The 16165-nt window shown below is 57.2% G+C and overlaps 6 protein-coding genes and 1 non-coding gene across 7 annotated transcripts; 3 read left to right on the top strand and 4 right to left on the bottom strand.

The window, feature by feature from the left end:
* Positions 1-960: 960 nt before the first annotated feature.
* Positions 961-2517, bottom strand: VTJ83DRAFT_2703 (uncharacterized protein; the record flags this gene model as incomplete). Its single annotated transcript, XM_071009003.1, has 1 exon — positions 961-2517. One exon carries the CDS (start codon positions 2515-2517, stop codon positions 961-963), a length of 1557 nt encoding a protein of 518 aa, XP_070869243.1.
* A 986-nt stretch (positions 2518-3503) lies between these two features.
* On the top strand, positions 3504-4717 carry VTJ83DRAFT_2704 (uncharacterized protein; the record flags this gene model as incomplete). The annotated part of the gene is made up of 3 exons (XM_071009004.1): positions 3504-3731; positions 3872-4342; positions 4448-4717. The coding sequence occupies 3 exons, from the start codon at positions 3504-3506 to the stop codon at positions 4715-4717; spliced, it is 969 nt and encodes a 322-aa protein (XP_070869244.1).
* A 415-nt stretch (positions 4718-5132) lies between these two features.
* On the bottom strand, positions 5133-6070 carry VTJ83DRAFT_2705 (uncharacterized protein; the record flags this gene model as incomplete). Its single annotated transcript, XM_071009005.1, has 4 exons — positions 5133-5325; positions 5406-5473; positions 5884-5914; positions 5982-6070. The coding sequence occupies 4 exons, from the start codon at positions 6068-6070 to the stop codon at positions 5133-5135; spliced, it is 381 nt and encodes a 126-aa protein (XP_070869245.1).
* Positions 5547-5638, top strand: VTJ83DRAFT_t38. The gene has a single exon. It is a non-coding gene; the product is annotated as a tRNA-Glu (tRNA).
* Positions 6071-6881: 811 nt separating the features above from the next.
* On the bottom strand, positions 6882-8199 carry VTJ83DRAFT_2706 (uncharacterized protein; the record flags this gene model as incomplete). The annotated part of the gene is made up of 3 exons (XM_071009006.1): positions 6882-7583; positions 7692-7979; positions 8041-8199. The coding sequence occupies 3 exons, from the start codon at positions 8197-8199 to the stop codon at positions 6882-6884; spliced, it is 1149 nt and encodes a 382-aa protein (XP_070869246.1).
* Positions 8200-10741: 2542 nt separating this feature from the next.
* On the top strand, positions 10742-12115 carry VTJ83DRAFT_2707 (uncharacterized protein; the record flags this gene model as incomplete). Its single annotated transcript, XM_071009007.1, has 3 exons — positions 10742-10980; positions 11053-11302; positions 11369-12115. The coding sequence occupies 3 exons, from the start codon at positions 10742-10744 to the stop codon at positions 12113-12115; spliced, it is 1236 nt and encodes a 411-aa protein (XP_070869247.1).
* Positions 12116-14082: 1967 nt separating this feature from the next.
* On the bottom strand, positions 14083-14843 carry VTJ83DRAFT_2708 (uncharacterized protein; the record flags this gene model as incomplete). The annotated part of the gene is made up of 2 exons (XM_071009008.1): positions 14083-14763; positions 14841-14843. 2 exons carry the CDS (start codon positions 14841-14843, stop codon positions 14083-14085), a joined length of 684 nt encoding a protein of 227 aa, XP_070869248.1.
* Between the last annotated feature and the right edge of the window lie 1322 nt (positions 14844-16165).

Raw genomic sequence — 16165 nt, forward strand, 5'->3', positions numbered from 1 at the left:
CGGAACGTAGGAATGGAAAGAAGGTTGGGGAAAACGTCGGTTGGAGTGGACCGTGTGGTCAAACGTATCGCTGTTCCTGTGTCCGAGGGGACGACAAGCCGAAAATAAACCTTCACATCGCCTGATACACAACATCGCAATCGCAGGGTGGCTATTCTCCTGGTGTTCGTCCCTCAAGATGGAGGTGCCAACGGAGATGGTTATTATTACTTAAATCCCTTTGAGAAGCTAGCTAGCTAACTCGCTTAGGCAATGGTAAGCAACTTCTACCGCCGACGAGACGCGCCGCGTGACGCGAGAAAAAGGGGTCCGAGGACTGAGAAGCCACCTGTGGCTGCAGAACCTCTCTTTGTGGCTGCAGGAGCTTCCTTATGGCTTTTGTCTCTGTGATAAGATTTCTGATAAGGAGCTTTGACTGCACTTCTTGTAATTACATAAATTGCCCTGCGCACGAGGGCCCTCCCTCTTCTGGATCATCGTCGAATTCAACACCATATTTTGCACTTTCTGCAAGACTATCTCTTTGAGAGTGCTCCTAATGCGGTATCCCGCATCATCGCGGTTCCGTTTCGGACACAGCATGGAGCTGGACTTCATCGCAGCCGGCATCGCTGCTACAATTTGCCTTACGGTAAGCTATAATCATCTTATGGAATCGGTCCAAGGTTGCGGAGCATGAGGGATGGGGTGCCCGACGACTAGTTACACTGTACAGGAGTTGTCGGAGAAGGGGGATCGGGCGGCTGCGTTCCGCTATATCATGCACTAGCAGAAGGGAAGGGAACTAGGTAGGTGACTTGAGTATTAGACCGTCATTTTGGGCGTCGCTTGCTCTCGGATCGTGCGCCTGTTTACCAGATGCCGTCGCCAAGCAGGTAACCCACTTCCGCCAACACCACCCGTAGACTTCGTAAAACAGGCAGCCCAATATCACCTACACCATCTGCAGACTCTTTCTTTTCACTCCCCGTACTCCCCTTCTACCCACCTCGTCTCCGGCGGCCCAAGATAGCTCGCCCCGACCCTTCCTCCGGTATCCAAAACAATCTTCTCCAAGTACACCTCCGGGGAGTTCGTCCTCCAAACTAGCCACCGCTCCCCGGCCTCGACCTTCCCCAGGTTCACCTTCTTTGTCCACACCTGGTCCATGACCTGCGGCATCCACTCCGGCGGCATCGCGCCCGCGGCGGGGACGTCGACGTAATCCCCCAGCACGCGCGTGAAGTTGGCCGGCGCGGCGTCGACCGTCAGCGAGAACTCCATCTTGAGCGCCGGGTCCGTGTCGAGGCCCGCGTTGATGTAGACGGTGGCCTCGAGGCGTTCGGCGCCGGAGAAGAGGTAGAACGGGAACACGGCGGCGGCGGCGCGGGCCGAGGCCGGGTCCTCGCGGGCGGCGCGGAACGGCCGCAGCGCGATGGACCCGGACGCGCTCCGCGTTCCGAGGTGGGGGACGTGCGCGAACCCGACGGGCGCCAAGGACAGGCTTCTGCGGGAGGTGTCGTTGGCGGGGGCGGTGGTGGACAGCATGAGGTCTAGATGCGGCGCCTCGATGGAGACGTAGCCGGCGGATTCCGGGAAGCCGGTGAAGTCTGGCGGCGCCCGGAGGTTGAGGACCGGGATGCGGAGGAGGTCAAAGTAGGGGATCCGGGACGGCCGGGAGCGGATGCCCACCAGCACGGTGTCGTTAAAGCTGGGCGGCACGGAGGGCCAGTCGATGGTGATGGCGAGGCGCTGGTCGGGATGGGTTTTGTGGAGGGTGCCGTTGGCGGGGGTGATGGTCAGCCAGGGGACGGGGAGGGGGTCGAGGGACCACTCGATCGGAACGCGGTGATCGCCGCGGTGGAAGAGCTCGACGTATCGAACGGAAGGGCCGTAGGGATCCATTTGCGGGAGCAGCGCGCCGTAGTTGGTGGTGGGCATGGAGGCGTCAACGCTCTCTGCCCAGCGGCCCTGGAGGACTGCGTTGGGCGAGCCCTCGGCGTAGAGGCCCAGGTTTCCGAGCGAGGGCTGCATGTTCTGCCGCAGCTGCACGTACGACAGGTTCACGGCGATGTCGCGGGCGGGGTTGGCCCAGCGCTTTGGCTCCTCGACGGCATCGTAGACGGCCTGCAGCATCATGTCGGCCCATTTGCCGTCCAGCATGGCGTCCCACTCCTCGGTCAGGTCGTACGCGCCGTCGAACTCGTCGAGCACCTCGGCCGCCAGCAGGTTGGCCGAGTTGCGCCGCTCCAGGGCGTATCGGTAGTTGAGGGCGGTCTTGATGGCCACGGCGTGGAAGTGCGCACCCGCAAGGACGGGGTGCTGGACGAGCTGGAAGAACGTCGGGCGGCGGGCCTCGTCCACGCGCACGGCCAGGTCGCGTACCTTGGCAGCAAGCTGCTGCCACCGGGCAAGCACACCCTGGGCTTCGTTAAAGTTGACCGTCGAATAGGTGTCGTGCGTGACATGCTCGTAGCGGCGCATGCCCACGAGGCGCGAATGCTCCATCAACGCATCGGCCACGGCAGCAGAAATCATAACAATGCAACCGAGCTGCGTCGCTAAGCGTCTGGATTACGCGGACGCTTCACCAGCACAAGAGCTGAAGGCTGGAGACGTGGGCAAATCTTGAGCTCAATCTAACTCCATCTGGCACTCAAGAACTCCCCCTGCGATCGCAAAGCATGCTGCACGGCCAGCACAACGGCTGGCGCAACCCTTTTCGCGACCTTAAATGACGTGTACCTAGCCCCTGAAATATCTTTTCGAGGAAAACAATGCCTTGCGCTGAGAGACGCCAGCAACCCTCCCAGCCGCAGATATTCATCTATGCCCAAGCACATCAACCGTTAGCTCAGAGCTTACGTAGTCGTGATGGGTTGAAGTGCCCGATCAGCCCCTTGGATGAAGGTTAGGGGGGTTCCCGATCCAGCAACAGACCCCGGGTGGCTCCGCCAACCTCATGCGCTCAGCCACGATTGTTTACGCAGCGCACGGAGTGAACCCGACGCCACCAGACGGCTCAGGCATCGCGAACCACACCCAAGGCTTGACTTCGTCATCAATGTCTAGGGTTACAGCTCGCAATGTTCTGCGCAAACTAGTTAGACTTCAGCCAGGATAGTTTCTCATAGTGTGATAGCCCGGACCTGTGAGAGTGTATACGGCGGAAAGGAGTGGTTGGAAGCTGTTGTTTAAAAGAAGAAAACAACTATCTAATGTGCCTCTCCTGGAGGCTCCTTATATATACGATGGATGCCCAGAATGGCGGTCTGAGCAGGCAGAATGCCTGCTGGGGTTCAGGACCAGGGTATAAGTCCCTATAGATCCTGTTACATATAGCCTGGGAGAGCTGGCGGTTGGGATCGGGTATATAGAGAAAGACCTGGAGAAGACTTTGACAACTTGAGATGGACAGCAAGTTCATCGTGCGTCCGCGTCTTCTTTGCGATCAACACCTCTTGCATTCTCAAGCCGTGTGTACCTCGCTGTAACGCCCGCAAAACAACCCGTCCACCGTGAACATGGCAGACGCATCGCCTCCCGCCCCGGTCTCCATGTGGCCGTACGATCCCTCCTTCCCCTTGGCCATCATCAGCACGGCTCTCTACTGCATTCTCTTCGTCACCATCACCTACCAGACGTTCATACGCTACCGAACCTGGTACTTCACCGTCGTCGTTGTCGGTGCGGCCATGGACGTCACAGCGTACGCGCTGCGCTGCTACTCCGTCAAGATTCAAAGCGATGAGGTGGGTTTCATCACGGCATACTCTTCCCCCCCCGCCCTTCCTTTGGTCTCTGGGGGGGAGTCCCCAGCCTCTAGAGCGTCGAACGCCCAAGCGCACCTGATCCGGCCGGCTAATTGCTTGTTCCATCTCTCTCCTTCCAGACGATCTACGCGACCTCCGTGGCCCTGACCGTCCTCGCCCCCGTCCTCGTCGCCGCAGGCAACTACATCCTCCTCGGCCGTCTTGTCCAGCAGGGCCCCAGCATCATCACATCCTCGTCCAACCCCGCCGATGACAGCCCTCGCGCCGACGCTCGTGTCAGCGACGGGGTCATCATCTGCGGCCTGCACGGCCGCTTCATCTCGTGGGTCTTCATCGTGTGCGACTTTATTGCGTTCGTCGTGCAGTGCGCCGGCTCGGCCATCGCCACGGTGAATGACTGGTTTGGACCTCCCGCGCAGGTCGGCATCTGGGTGTTGGTGGGAGGGTTGGCGTTTCAGCTGCTGGCGGTGGCGACCTTCTTGGTGTTCCTCGGGAGGTTTCACAGAATTGTTAGCAAGGCGGGCATCTTGGAAGGCCAGGCCTGGAGAAAGGTGGTTTGGGCCGTGTGGATTTCGTCCGTCGGTATCGTGGTACGTTCTTATCTCCTGATTGTGTTGGAACGGAGAGACGGGAGGATATCCGAGCTGGCGGTTCGTCTTTTGGGGGATTTTGGATAGCTGACATTTTCCGCGCAGGTCCGCTGCATTTACCGATTGGTGGAGTTTGCTGAGGGCATTGAGGGGTATAGCTTCACCCATGAGTGGGTGTTTTACGTCTTCGAGACCATCCCCGTTCTCGTTGCCATCGGCATCTTCTGCCTCTGGCATCCCGGAGCCCACCTCAGCCCCGTCAATGGCAGCACTTCGCGGAGCTACAGTAAAGGGGCCCACCTTCGGAGCGATCCGGAAGAGGCTGCTGGCATTGAGATGCTTGGATACCGCACCGAGGAAGACAACCGGCGTTAAGTTTGACTCCGCTCTCCGATTCACAGCAGTTGTTGGTCACTGCAACGATGCTTTCCTGGATGAAACTGCCTTGGCTCGCCGGGGTCGGCGGGCTGCAGAAAAATAAATAGAATGTCGATAGACGCCACAGAGATATTGGGATGTGCTTCGGGTCAAGGCTGAGAGGATGAACTCATATAGGTTGGAGGATTTGGTTCTGAACAATGAGAAAAAGAACGTTTTGGCAGCTGTACGCAGTAATCAGAGGTGATCTTAGCTCACGCATATAAACTACATGCTGTCGCGTTTCAGCGACAAATTCAATACTGGTGGCGATATTGGAAATGTCCAATACCCATTCCCCGGTCTTACACACCCCACGAGGCGTCAAGCCATTCCCACCCCGGCGTGTACCCCCATCTTGTGGATGAATTAATTACTCGATAACCGTCGGAGCACAATGGGCAGTCCCCCCAATGCCACCACTGCAAATCCGAGTACACCGAACCGGCAAAGCATCCGGGTCTTCAGGATTCGCAATCCTAATGCACTTGCCCTCAGGAAGAACCCGGAGTTGATTCCCGAGACACTTGGATCCTGTGGTCCCCTCGTATGCAAACCAAACCGACCTAAGCGTGAGTCAAAGGGTCAGTGTTCATTCAGTTCTCCCAAAGGCTAACCGCGGGACATGGAAATGAGAGATGCATACATTAACGAGTCAACCTTGATAGCCTGGACACCGTCCGGCGGGACGATAGCATCTCCTGTGGAAAACCCCTAGGATGGTATCAGCATCATGAGTCCCCATGGAGGCTTTGCGGTTCAACCAATCGGAACCATAATCGATTCATCGGGTATGGTGTAGCGGTAACATCGTTGACTCTCACTCCTCAGGAGTGACTGCTCTCTCAACAGCCCCGGGTTCGACTCCCGGTATCCGAGTCACTTTTTTTCTTTCCCCCTTTTTTTTCTTGCATACACACTGGCCTTCTTTTTGCAGCCACCACTACGGCAAGATCACCACCTGTTGGCCAGTGGAAAATCTTGCGCGGCTCGGAGGCAGTTAGGAGTCTTGGCCAAGTAGTGATAGCCTGAATCGGCGACAACAAGGCTGCTGCAGCGCAGCGGAACACCGGATATCCCTGCAAAGATGTGTTTCAGGCAAGAGATTGGTGGAGATTTCTTACATTGTAAACCTTCTTGCCGATGAAGTTTTGGCTGCACATGGGATGTTAGAACGATGCATACCAACAAGGCTGCAATATCAACCCGGGAGGTGGCTTACCAGTCTGGGTCAGAGTACCACTTTGTTGCGGCGCCGAGCACGGGAACTGCAGAGCCGAGAGACACAGCGAGAACGGAGTGAAGGAGCATGGTGTAGTGGGAGGACGGTATGGATTGACCCTTAATCGATATGTGATGGATTTGTGGGCTTGGGAGTCAGTCAGCCGTTCAGGGTATTGGCGTTCAAAATGAAAACGTTCGCGCCGCGCAGTGTACGACGGGATCGATGATGCAGTGACGGAGTCTCCGTTGATATACCAAATTCTGCGCCCTTCTCTGCCCAGAGCAAGTGCCTCCCTCAGCTGATGGTTGGCCTCCTGCCTCGTCCGTGGCGGCCAGGTCTGTCGGCTCCGGGCTGAACCCGACACACTCTCCTGCCCCCGGTTGGTCAAGTCCTCAGGAACTTGACCCTTTGACCGTACCTGGCCATACGGCTCTGACGACGGAAGCATGCTCTTGATTCTTTGGGGTGCCCCATCTGAGCAACACGACCTTCCTCAGGCCAAGGTCCGTTGTGAGGGATGACCTGAGGGCGATGTTGTCGTGACGGCCCGGGTGACCATGTGGGGCTGGGAGACCCACTTCGCGACCGTGCGGGCCGTCCGCAAAGCCGGCGACGATGCAACCATGCGGGGCCGCCGATTCGGGCCTCATAATAGCGTCCGGATCGTCGAGGCTAAAAGTCGTCTCCAGGATAGATCCAACGTTTCATAAGCGAAGATTTACTACTAGCAAACTAAGACGGCCAAATCGTGTGTGACTTTGAAGCATCACCTATATTAATCGAAAAGAAAAAAAAATTGCATGGAATCAATGATTAACAGTAACATCCAACACCCTAACCCCGGCCTCAAACCATCCACCAGAATCGATGGCCGGCCCGCTCCGTGCCACCGCCGTGCTACGACGAGTACTCAATATTGGTGCTCGTTGTCATGGTGATGCCGTTGTGAGCCGCGGCCGGCCCGCGGGATGCGTTGACCGTGTCGTCGCTGGATAGGCCGGTGCGGTCGGAGAAGACAACCGTCGACATCTTGGACTGCTTGGACTGGGCGTTCATCTCGTAGAGGCACGCTGGGTTGAAGGCGCGCTCGCTGCTCGTCTCGTCGAGCTGCGACTTGTTGCGGCGCGGGGTCGTGTCGTGCTGCCGCTGGTAGCCCGTGGTGTTCTTCTTGCCGGTGGCCGATCCGTAGCCGAAAGTGGTGCCGAGGAAGCTCTTGAACAGCGGCCGCAGGGAAGGCAGGTTCGCGCCGACCATGGCCACGCAGACCTCGGTGACGGCCCAGATGGTGAGATCGCGCGAGTCCCAAAGCCAGTCGCCGTTGATGCCGTAGTTGAACAGGTAGCCCATCTTGATGAAGGCAGCGGCGCAGGCGAAGATGCCGAGACCGAGCGTCACCATGATGGAGATGCGAGTCCGCGTGTTGACGTTGAGGTTCCACAGCATCGGCACGGGAATGAAGATGGCGAAGAGCAAGTCGGTGAAGATGTTGAGCGCCACGTTGGTATACGAGAGGGCCTGCAACGTCTGCGGCGCCCAGCACGTCGCTTGCACGGTCATGTCCCACATGACCCGGATATCGGTGCACTGCAACACGAGCGTCTACAGAAAGGGGGGGGGATGGATGTCAGCCCGGAGACCCGGCAACGTCCTCGCAAAAAAAAAAAAAAAAAAAAAAAAACCCAGAAAAAAAAGGCAGGCGGGACGTACGAAGAAGCAGGCCACGGTGTAGACGGACATGAATACCATAACACCGATAATGAGGCGCCGGTAAAACCCGACGCTTGCGATGCGCAACAGCATGGCGCCGGCCGACAGCTTGACGAAGCAGATGCCGAAGAGATAGAGGGGCTGCGAGATGAAGTTCAACTTCATCCCCATGCCGATGTCCTCGGGCGCAAGGTCGCCCATGTGCCGTCCTGCACCATGATGCACCGAGCCGATGACAATGCCTTGTTCTACGATGACTAAGAGAGTCGCAAAAACCATGAAGTAGTCCTGGGCGGCGGTCAATGGCTGGTTAGCACTAAGGACTTGGGAGTCGCGGGGCTCCACCTACATCAAGCCCAAAGCTCCGCACCATGTTCGTGCGCACATAGATACGAGCGATGGAGGTCAGAACGGCGATGGTGGTGACCGTCAAGGTCGCCCCAAGGATGCGCGGCCCGTCGTTCTCGGCGGGGTTGGAGGGTAATGGAGGCATATCCGGGGCCGACATTTTAGCGGTGTTGGCGTAAGGAGAAGTGGAAAGAACGGACAGCGACAACGAGAGACGAGGGCGAGAAGTGTCGGTCAGATGAGTTCAAGATGGATCCTGAGTCAGGTATGCTTCGGTTATTGTATGGGCTTGCCCGCCACTCAACCTTACACGAGGTCCGAGGTACATTGCCGACGAAGGGCATCCAAAATTGCTTTTTCTTTCCTATGTCGACCCATCGCCAGTGCTTAACTTCCCCTCCTCCCGATCCTCCGGTGGTGTGGTTGTGTATCCACACCGAGTCCAGAGCCCCCTTCTCGCTTTGGGAGACTTCGACAGCGACTAGGCTCGGCCCTGCATTAGGGCGACCAGGGCCCGACGACCAGGTCGTCGTGTTTCGGACTCAGCCCCACGCTAGATGCCCCTGCTAGCTCTGTTAAGCTTGAGGAGAAGCGAACGGCAGGTGGCCCGCATCAAATGCGGCCTACCGGCTTGTTCCGCGGTCCTAGACTGCTAACCAAACAAAGCTTACGGCATTGGGGTTGCCAGGAGCGGAATGACGGGAAATGCTTCTTGACTAGGATACCCGGTCTTGTGCGCTTTTCCGCTTTGTCATGGAATCGGCAAAAGTGGGACCGGCTCTCGTTGGCGACACCCAAACACCCCCCAGGAGGTTGCACTCGAGTCGCATGCCATTCGCATCACCTGAGAGGATGCAACCGTCGAGAAGCTGTTTGCGGACCATGTTCTGCGGGATGATACTACCTTATCTTCCCTACTTGTATAGTACGGTGTAGTTGTGTGTATTCTGAGGCTGATGAGGTTGTTAGAGATAGAGAGGTTACACACGTCCCGCTGGTCTCCCCTCGCGGGCTCACGAAACAATGGTGCATGCTTCTGCCATGCCAGAGAGGTCCCAACCTACGTATGGTAAAGGTTAGTTTGCGGCCAGGGTCTGTTGATGGCTTTCGTGCGTGAATGTGGAGGTAGTTATTGGCTTTTTGGCGTGAAGCCTAAGAGGATGGGGAAACATCCCAATCTGGACTCCTCATTCCATCAAATTCGACACGCCAGGTTCCATCCAACAAATGGATAAGAACCGACGTGCCGAGGGCTTGCATTCGACCAAAGACAAAATCCCCCATGCATATACATTGTACACTACGCGGGGAAGATAATGACCAATTCTAACGTAAATGTGTCATCGTGATCAAAGCAAAGGGTGGGTTCGCTTGAATTGTTCAGGAAATTCGTCAAGTACCGACAGAAAAAAGCAAAAAGGAAGCAGCTCTCTGCTTCTCTACATACTACACTAAGGTGCCATCGCCGCACAGAGTTCCCTGTTATCAGTTGGCAAGAGCCAAGAGCCCAAGCTCGCGTTCTGCCTGTCGGTGAGCCTGGAGCTGTCGTCCTTCATGCGCGGATTGACAGCGGCATGTTCCATCGGGGACCCAGATTCCCGTCGTAGGCCTGCTCAAGTGAATTAGTTCACCCCAGCCTGAGTTCCTTTCGGGTAAGACTTGTCGCCCAAGCCTTCCCGCCTCATCAAAAGGACAGCGAATGGCTGCGTCAACATGGGCCTGTCGTCCTTATCAACACAGACTTGAAAGCCCGCTCCACAATGAGACAAGGCGGTGGGGACAACCTGGGCTAGTCCAGTCCCCGCGGGCTCAAGCTCCCTAGTGTATATAGTAGTACGCACATATGTACTGCGTACATGGTGTACTGTGTACATACAACCCAGCCTTGGCTCCAGGGGGGTTATGAACGTCTGCACAAAGTCATGCAGGATGGGTGGGGGAAGGGTCCAGGCTGCTGGGTCGCCGGGTTTCGAGACCGCGACAGCAATGCCGTCAGCACGTCTTGCTCTTGTGTCTTGTTCGTCCGTGTGTGTCTGCCGAACATCCCACGTGGGATTCCTCGGCGTAACCCATGTTTTGCTCCCGTTCTAAAAGAAAATGAAGCAAAAGCTCCGAGGTTTTTTGGGGTCGCGTCCTCTGACAAGGGAATGGGGTTACATCCGGGGCCCATCAGTCTTGGACAGCAAGTGCACCTTTGCCGGTCAGGATGCGCAGCCAGCCCGGTTGGGAAAAGCGATATCCCTCTCCGCAACAAAATGCCTAGGGTGCGTGAGGGGTTGGGGCCAGTCCCCATGGCTACAATGTTGCAAGGGAAATCGACTATAGGCCTCAAGTTTCCCCCTAAGTCACAATGGTCTGAGGTCTGCAGGCTTAGGCTGGTGTGGGTAAGGGGATAACTCACTTCGGTAGCGTTTCCCTTTATGCATGAAGCCCAAAATATCCAACCTCTCTGCCCGGGGGCCTGGATGGCATAGCCACCACGTGGTGACACCCCTGCTGCCGAGCGCCCAGGCCCTGCAGCTCGAGCATGTCCCTGGTCGAAAAGGTTCCCGAGTTGATGGTTCAAGCATGACTGCTGTTGCTTCTTTTTCCCATAAAGAGCGCCTCCCCAGCCGTGCATTCTCGACTTCTGTGCTGTCAACCAGTCTCAACCACCAATCGGTCCTCGCACTCGCTCTCGTCCCCCGGATTCAGCTGCAACAATGCGTGTCAACCTTACCTTCCTCGCCCTGGCGGCTCTCAAGACCGCCTCTGTCGTGGCTATCGACCCCCCGGCCGAGGTGCCGACGGATCCTGCGGAGGCTCTGCTCGAGCTGGAGACCCTGGCCGAGTCTGCCTACCTGGAAGTCACCGCGGGCCTCGGGGGCCCCGGGACCAAGAAGCTCCGGAAGCGCACTGGCGGCACCTGCACGCTGAGCAACCTCCGCATCCGCCGCGAGTGGTGAGTCTCTTCCTCGATCGCACGGATCTCCATGAAGTGCCGGTGGCGTGCTGACCCATGCCGAACCTACAGGGGCTCGCTCACCTCGCCTCAAAAGACGGCCTACATCAATGCTGTCAAGTGCCTGCAATCAAAGACCGCTCTGACGCCTTCTGAGCTTGCCCCTGGCGCCAAGACGAGGTTTGATGACTTCGTCGCCACCCACATCAACCAGACTCTTACGATCCACTACACCGGTAACTTCCACGCCTGGCACCGTTACTACGTGTGGATCTACGAGACTGCCCTCCGCACCGAGTGTGGCTACACTGGGGCTCAGCCGGTACGTCGTCTGCATACGGTAACCCACCCTATTTCTTTCGGCCCTGTACTAACCCTGCATCCTTAGTACTGGGACTGGGCCAAGACCGCCGTGACCGGGCTTGCCAACTCGCCCATCTTCGACGGCAGCGCCACATCCCTTTCGGGCGATGGCGAGTTCGTTCCCGGCAAGCCGAACCTCGAGCTCGGTGGTGGCCTCGGCCTGCCCCCGCTCATCCTCCCGCCCGGCACCGGCGGCGGCTGCGTGACGAGCGGTCCGTTCCAGGACATGGTGGTCAACCTCGGTCCTGTCTCGTTGGACCTCCCGGGCGGCGTCGTCGGTGCCAACCCCGACGGCCCTCTGGCCTGGAACCCTCGCTGCCTGAAGCGCGATCTCACCGACGCCATCAACCAGCGCTTCGCCAACGCCACCTCGGTGCTCCGCAACATCGTCCTCCCGTCCAACGCGGCCACCTTCAACACGATGATGGAGGGCGTGCCCGGCTCGGGCGAGATGGGTGTCCACGGTGGCGGCCACTACGCTATGGGCGGCGACCCGGGCCGCGACGTCTTCGTCTCGCCTGGTGACCCGGTCTTCTACCTCCACCACGCTGCCGTCGACCGCGTCTGGTGGCTGTGGCAGCTGCTGTCGCCCTCGACCCGCATGAACGGTCCCACCGCCATTGCCGGCACTCGCACCATGATGAACATGCCGCCCAGCGACCCGGCCAGCATCGAGGACTACGTCGATCTCGGCTTCGCCGGCGGCGTGCCTACCAAGATCAAGGACCTCCTGGTCTCCACTGGCGGGCCTCTGTGCTACGTCTACCTCTGAGCGGGCCGCCGTTCTGAGGGTCTGAGGGGGCTGTTGTACACTTTAGCATAGTTCGGGCCGATTAGCGTCCACTTCATGACCGATTTACCAAGTACCAAATTTAATATTGCTTCTCTCTACCTATGGACACCTTCAAGTGGTGCTCCCTTTCCTGTATCTAAGTTAATAATCACGCTTTGTTGAAGAGAATGCGGTAGTTATTGACAGAATACCGACCTTGCATTGCCATCTACCCATTCAACAACATCTAAGCTGCATCTACCAGCCCCGTCCTCAGTTTTGTTGGTCCTTGTCTCGGAAGCCCAACCCACAGCCCCGCTCTCACGAAATCGCTTTCGGCGCGCACTCCCCCGTCCCAAAAATCCCCCCCGAGCAAAGGCGAGTACACATGATTCCATACCCCTCATAACCCTCCTTGCGGAAGACCTTGACGCATTTCTTATTCGGGAGGCGTCCCAGCTGCTCACCACCGCATTGGCCTTCGCCCGCCGCGTTGTACGCGAACCAGGGGTCCATGATGGAATCGACCATGATCGACCCGACACCCTCCAGCGGGATCACCGCGTCGCCCTCGCTGGCGCCGTTGTAGACCTTCTTGCCGATAAAGTCCTTGCTGTAGCGAACGGCATGTCAGCTTCGTTGTCAGGCGTGGTCAGAGGCAAACCAAATCAATGCCGTATGTGATTTACACGCCGGTGATGAGGTGGCGGGGGAATGGCATACCACTCGGTGTCAGAGTACCACTTGGTGGCCGCACCAAGAACAGGCGCAGCAAGGCTGGCGGCAAGGCCGATAACAGCAACAAAACGCATCACGTTGGAATGGTTGGTCCGAGATTGATTTTGGGAGATTGTTTATGGTCGAGTGGTCGATCTGCGGATTTCAGGACTTGGATAGTAGCTTGGACTTTTATGCCCATCCTCACTTCTCCGTGACGTATCCGTAGTCCATATACTTCTGAGGATACACGTTGGAAAGCTTCGGGCGGGCCTGCAAAAGGGCCTGGCCAACAGTCCTCGATCCTGCCTCGGCCCCCATTGTCGTTCAGGGACGGCCAGGTTGGGGTCCATTGGCCGCGTTTAGATTGGCCCGTTTGGTTTCGACCCTCCGAACATTCCATGGCTAATGAAGGACTCGGGCCTTTCGCAGCCGTCCCGATACGCCACATGTGCGCTTGTTGTAAAGCAGCAAAACGCGTCTTGGGTTCTCAGCGTCACAAGAATCCGCGACTCTGAGCAGAGTCGTGGCGCCTGTTGGAATAGAGTTTGATCAAGCTGAGCAGAGGGGAGCCGAAACCCCGTTTCTGGATTAACTACTCATTAGACCGAACCCACACGGCCCGGCCCACGAAGCCCCGTAGATCATCAGGTTCCGTCGGGGGTCCACAATGGCCGGATCCACATGGCCCGGAGCGTTGTGGGTCGCACCGCTAAGCTCCCGACCTGGATCCCCGGTCGACGGGATCGGACTTTACACAGTATGTCTCATGCTGCACCTCCTCATGGCCTGAGGTTGTGATGGGACTGTCTCTGACCTCTATCCGTTGATTCCGGAGTATTTTTTTCTGAGGAGCTGGCTAGAGCATTGCCTCGCCATCCGTTCGTCACCGATCATTGTGCAATCCTTGTCTCAGGCTGCCCGTCCAGCCATACTGTGTACAAACTTGGGATTTGAAGATCACCTGCCGCTCTTGGAAGCAGCACCGTGACTGACTTCGCTCGTCTGAACAGGCAAGCCTTGCCATACACTGGTAATATCCCAAAGCAGGAGGAAATGAACCCGTCAAAGGTATGCTCACGGTGTGCTCGAACAGATCAGGGTTGGTGTCGAGGGAGATTTACCCAGCAAATTCAGGAATATGGCCAAAGATCTGTGGGAAGGGGTCCTGCGACAACCGGAGGAAAACATCCTATCCTCAGGACTTCTTTTCCAAGAAAGTGTTTGCGAGATCTGCGAATTGCCAAAATTTACAACAGCCCAGGGTTCAAGCCATCCGTGTCCCCAACCGCTTCAGGCTCGGGAGCCACACAGTTCGACGGCTGAAAGGTCACCACCTTCTTCGTCACAGAGAAGCGCGGATAGATTTCCTCCTCGTGATCATTAGCCCCGTTCCTTGCATTGTGGCACCGACGACCGCACTTTTCCCGATGCCCACGGTGCTCCAAAATCCATCGTGGGCAGATATAGACCTTTCTTGTTGCCCATGCCACGTCGTAGGTGACGGTCGTGTTGGCCGAAGTCACGTCCACGGGAGGGGCATCGTCGTGAATTTGGGTTGTACGTATGACTTGGATCGCATCGAGGAAGCCCTTGTTGCTGATCCAGCTCTCCAGGCGTCGGATCTGGAAATACCGTGCCTCGGCAAGCAGCGAGACGTAGCGGGCGTAGTCAAACCCCTTGGCTTCATCGTAGAACAAGGGGAACACGCCGCGTCGCAGGTAGTTGAGGATGTGCTGGAACATGTCGGGGTCGGCGTCGATGAAATACGAGCCATCTTCTAGAGCATTGTCCCATCGCCCGGAAAGGAGGGCTGCGAAGAAGTCGCTCTCCCCGGTCAGGCTGCTCTTGATTGTCGTGAAGGTCCGGTCGCCGACTCGAAGCGTTACCGGCTTGTCCGCCGTCATGGCTGCTGGTGAGGTTCGAAGAACCTGCCGAAGGGTGTCAACAGAACGCGGCGGGAACAGAGAAGGCGGCAGAATCCAAACCGGCCGGCTACCAGGCGTACCATGGCGTTTTAGCAACTTACTAAACAAAGGCGTCAACTCGTAAGCGTGTATGGAAGATGATGGAGGACAGTGGACAAGGTTGGCAAGAAGGTGAGGTAAATATAAGGTCGATGGTCAGTGTCAATGGATGAGATGCCGTTTGCAAATGCAGCCGTTTCTGCAGTTAGATTGAAGCACCGTGTAATTATCTACTCCAAAGGGACCAACTGCGCCACCTCATGGATTGCCTTGAGATGTGTGGTTCGCCTTGTGTTGGCTTACTGCAGGCGGGCTACCTACCTTTCATGCGATCCTGGGCCTAAGCCGCCTCCTGCATAAATCATCGCCGGCAGACAAATCCTGTTCCGCCGGTCCATGCTTGTTCTATGTAGGACTCCAGCTGCTGTCGACAGGACAGGATGTCATCCAACATCGCGATGCCCGGTCTTCCAGCCACCATCGGTTAGATACCTAGATACTTGAAGGCTGCCTTTGCTGACAACAAAACTTCACGGGTGTACCATAGCCACCTCTCGACGACGGGTTTCCCCCGCTGCTGTTGCTGGAGGCCTCGATGCATATGCAGGCCGGCCCGAAACCAACACCAACAGCCCCCCGGGACCAGTTTGCGCAGCTGTGACAGCAAAAACGGATCCGCTGATGCTGCCATCAGCTAGTGCACCATATATACCTGCTACTGCAACAGCAGCACAGTTGCGTTGGCCCGTTTCAGCGGCCCATGCTTGGCATCACCAAAGCTCCTGGTCGTGGCTGTGAAAGAATCTTGATCCAAGGCCAAAACACGTGGAATGTAAGGTAAGTAAAGTAACCTTGTTGATGTGGAAATGAAGAGCTCCAAAGAAAGTCCGTTCTCGTGTCTAAGTCTGCTATATGTGCTGCCGAGTCCCTGATCCTGCAGGTCTCCTCTACTCTCACTTTGATATGCTCTGAAAGGCAAACGCACCCAAGCAACGGACCCAGGATACCCTTAGATGGATAAACGCCCTGCCCAAATCAACTGATCATCCAGGCATGAAAAGGAACCCCTCCATCTCCAACCATCCTGCCTGCTCAGTCACTCGACCCGATGACCAGAGGCGCGCACGCCTCCGTGCCCATGCCCATCGAGCAGATCCTAGTGCAAGCAATACGCGGGCCCTTCTCCGGATCCGCGTCGCCCGAAGCAGTGAGCCGGATGCATCGATCCCTCTTGACCTCTCCGATCTGGCTGCCCTTGCACTCCTTGCCGTCGGCCTCGGTGTAGCCCCACCAAGCCGACCAGAAGGCATCCACCTTGATAGCCACGGCTTGCGGGGGGATCACGGCGTCGCCCTCGCTCCAACCG

This window comes from Remersonia thermophila, chromosome 2, assembly GCF_042764415.1.
Source record: "Remersonia thermophila strain ATCC 22073 chromosome 2, whole genome shotgun sequence".
Taxonomy (NCBI): Eukaryota; Fungi; Ascomycota; class Sordariomycetes; order Sordariales; family Chaetomiaceae; genus Remersonia; species Remersonia thermophila.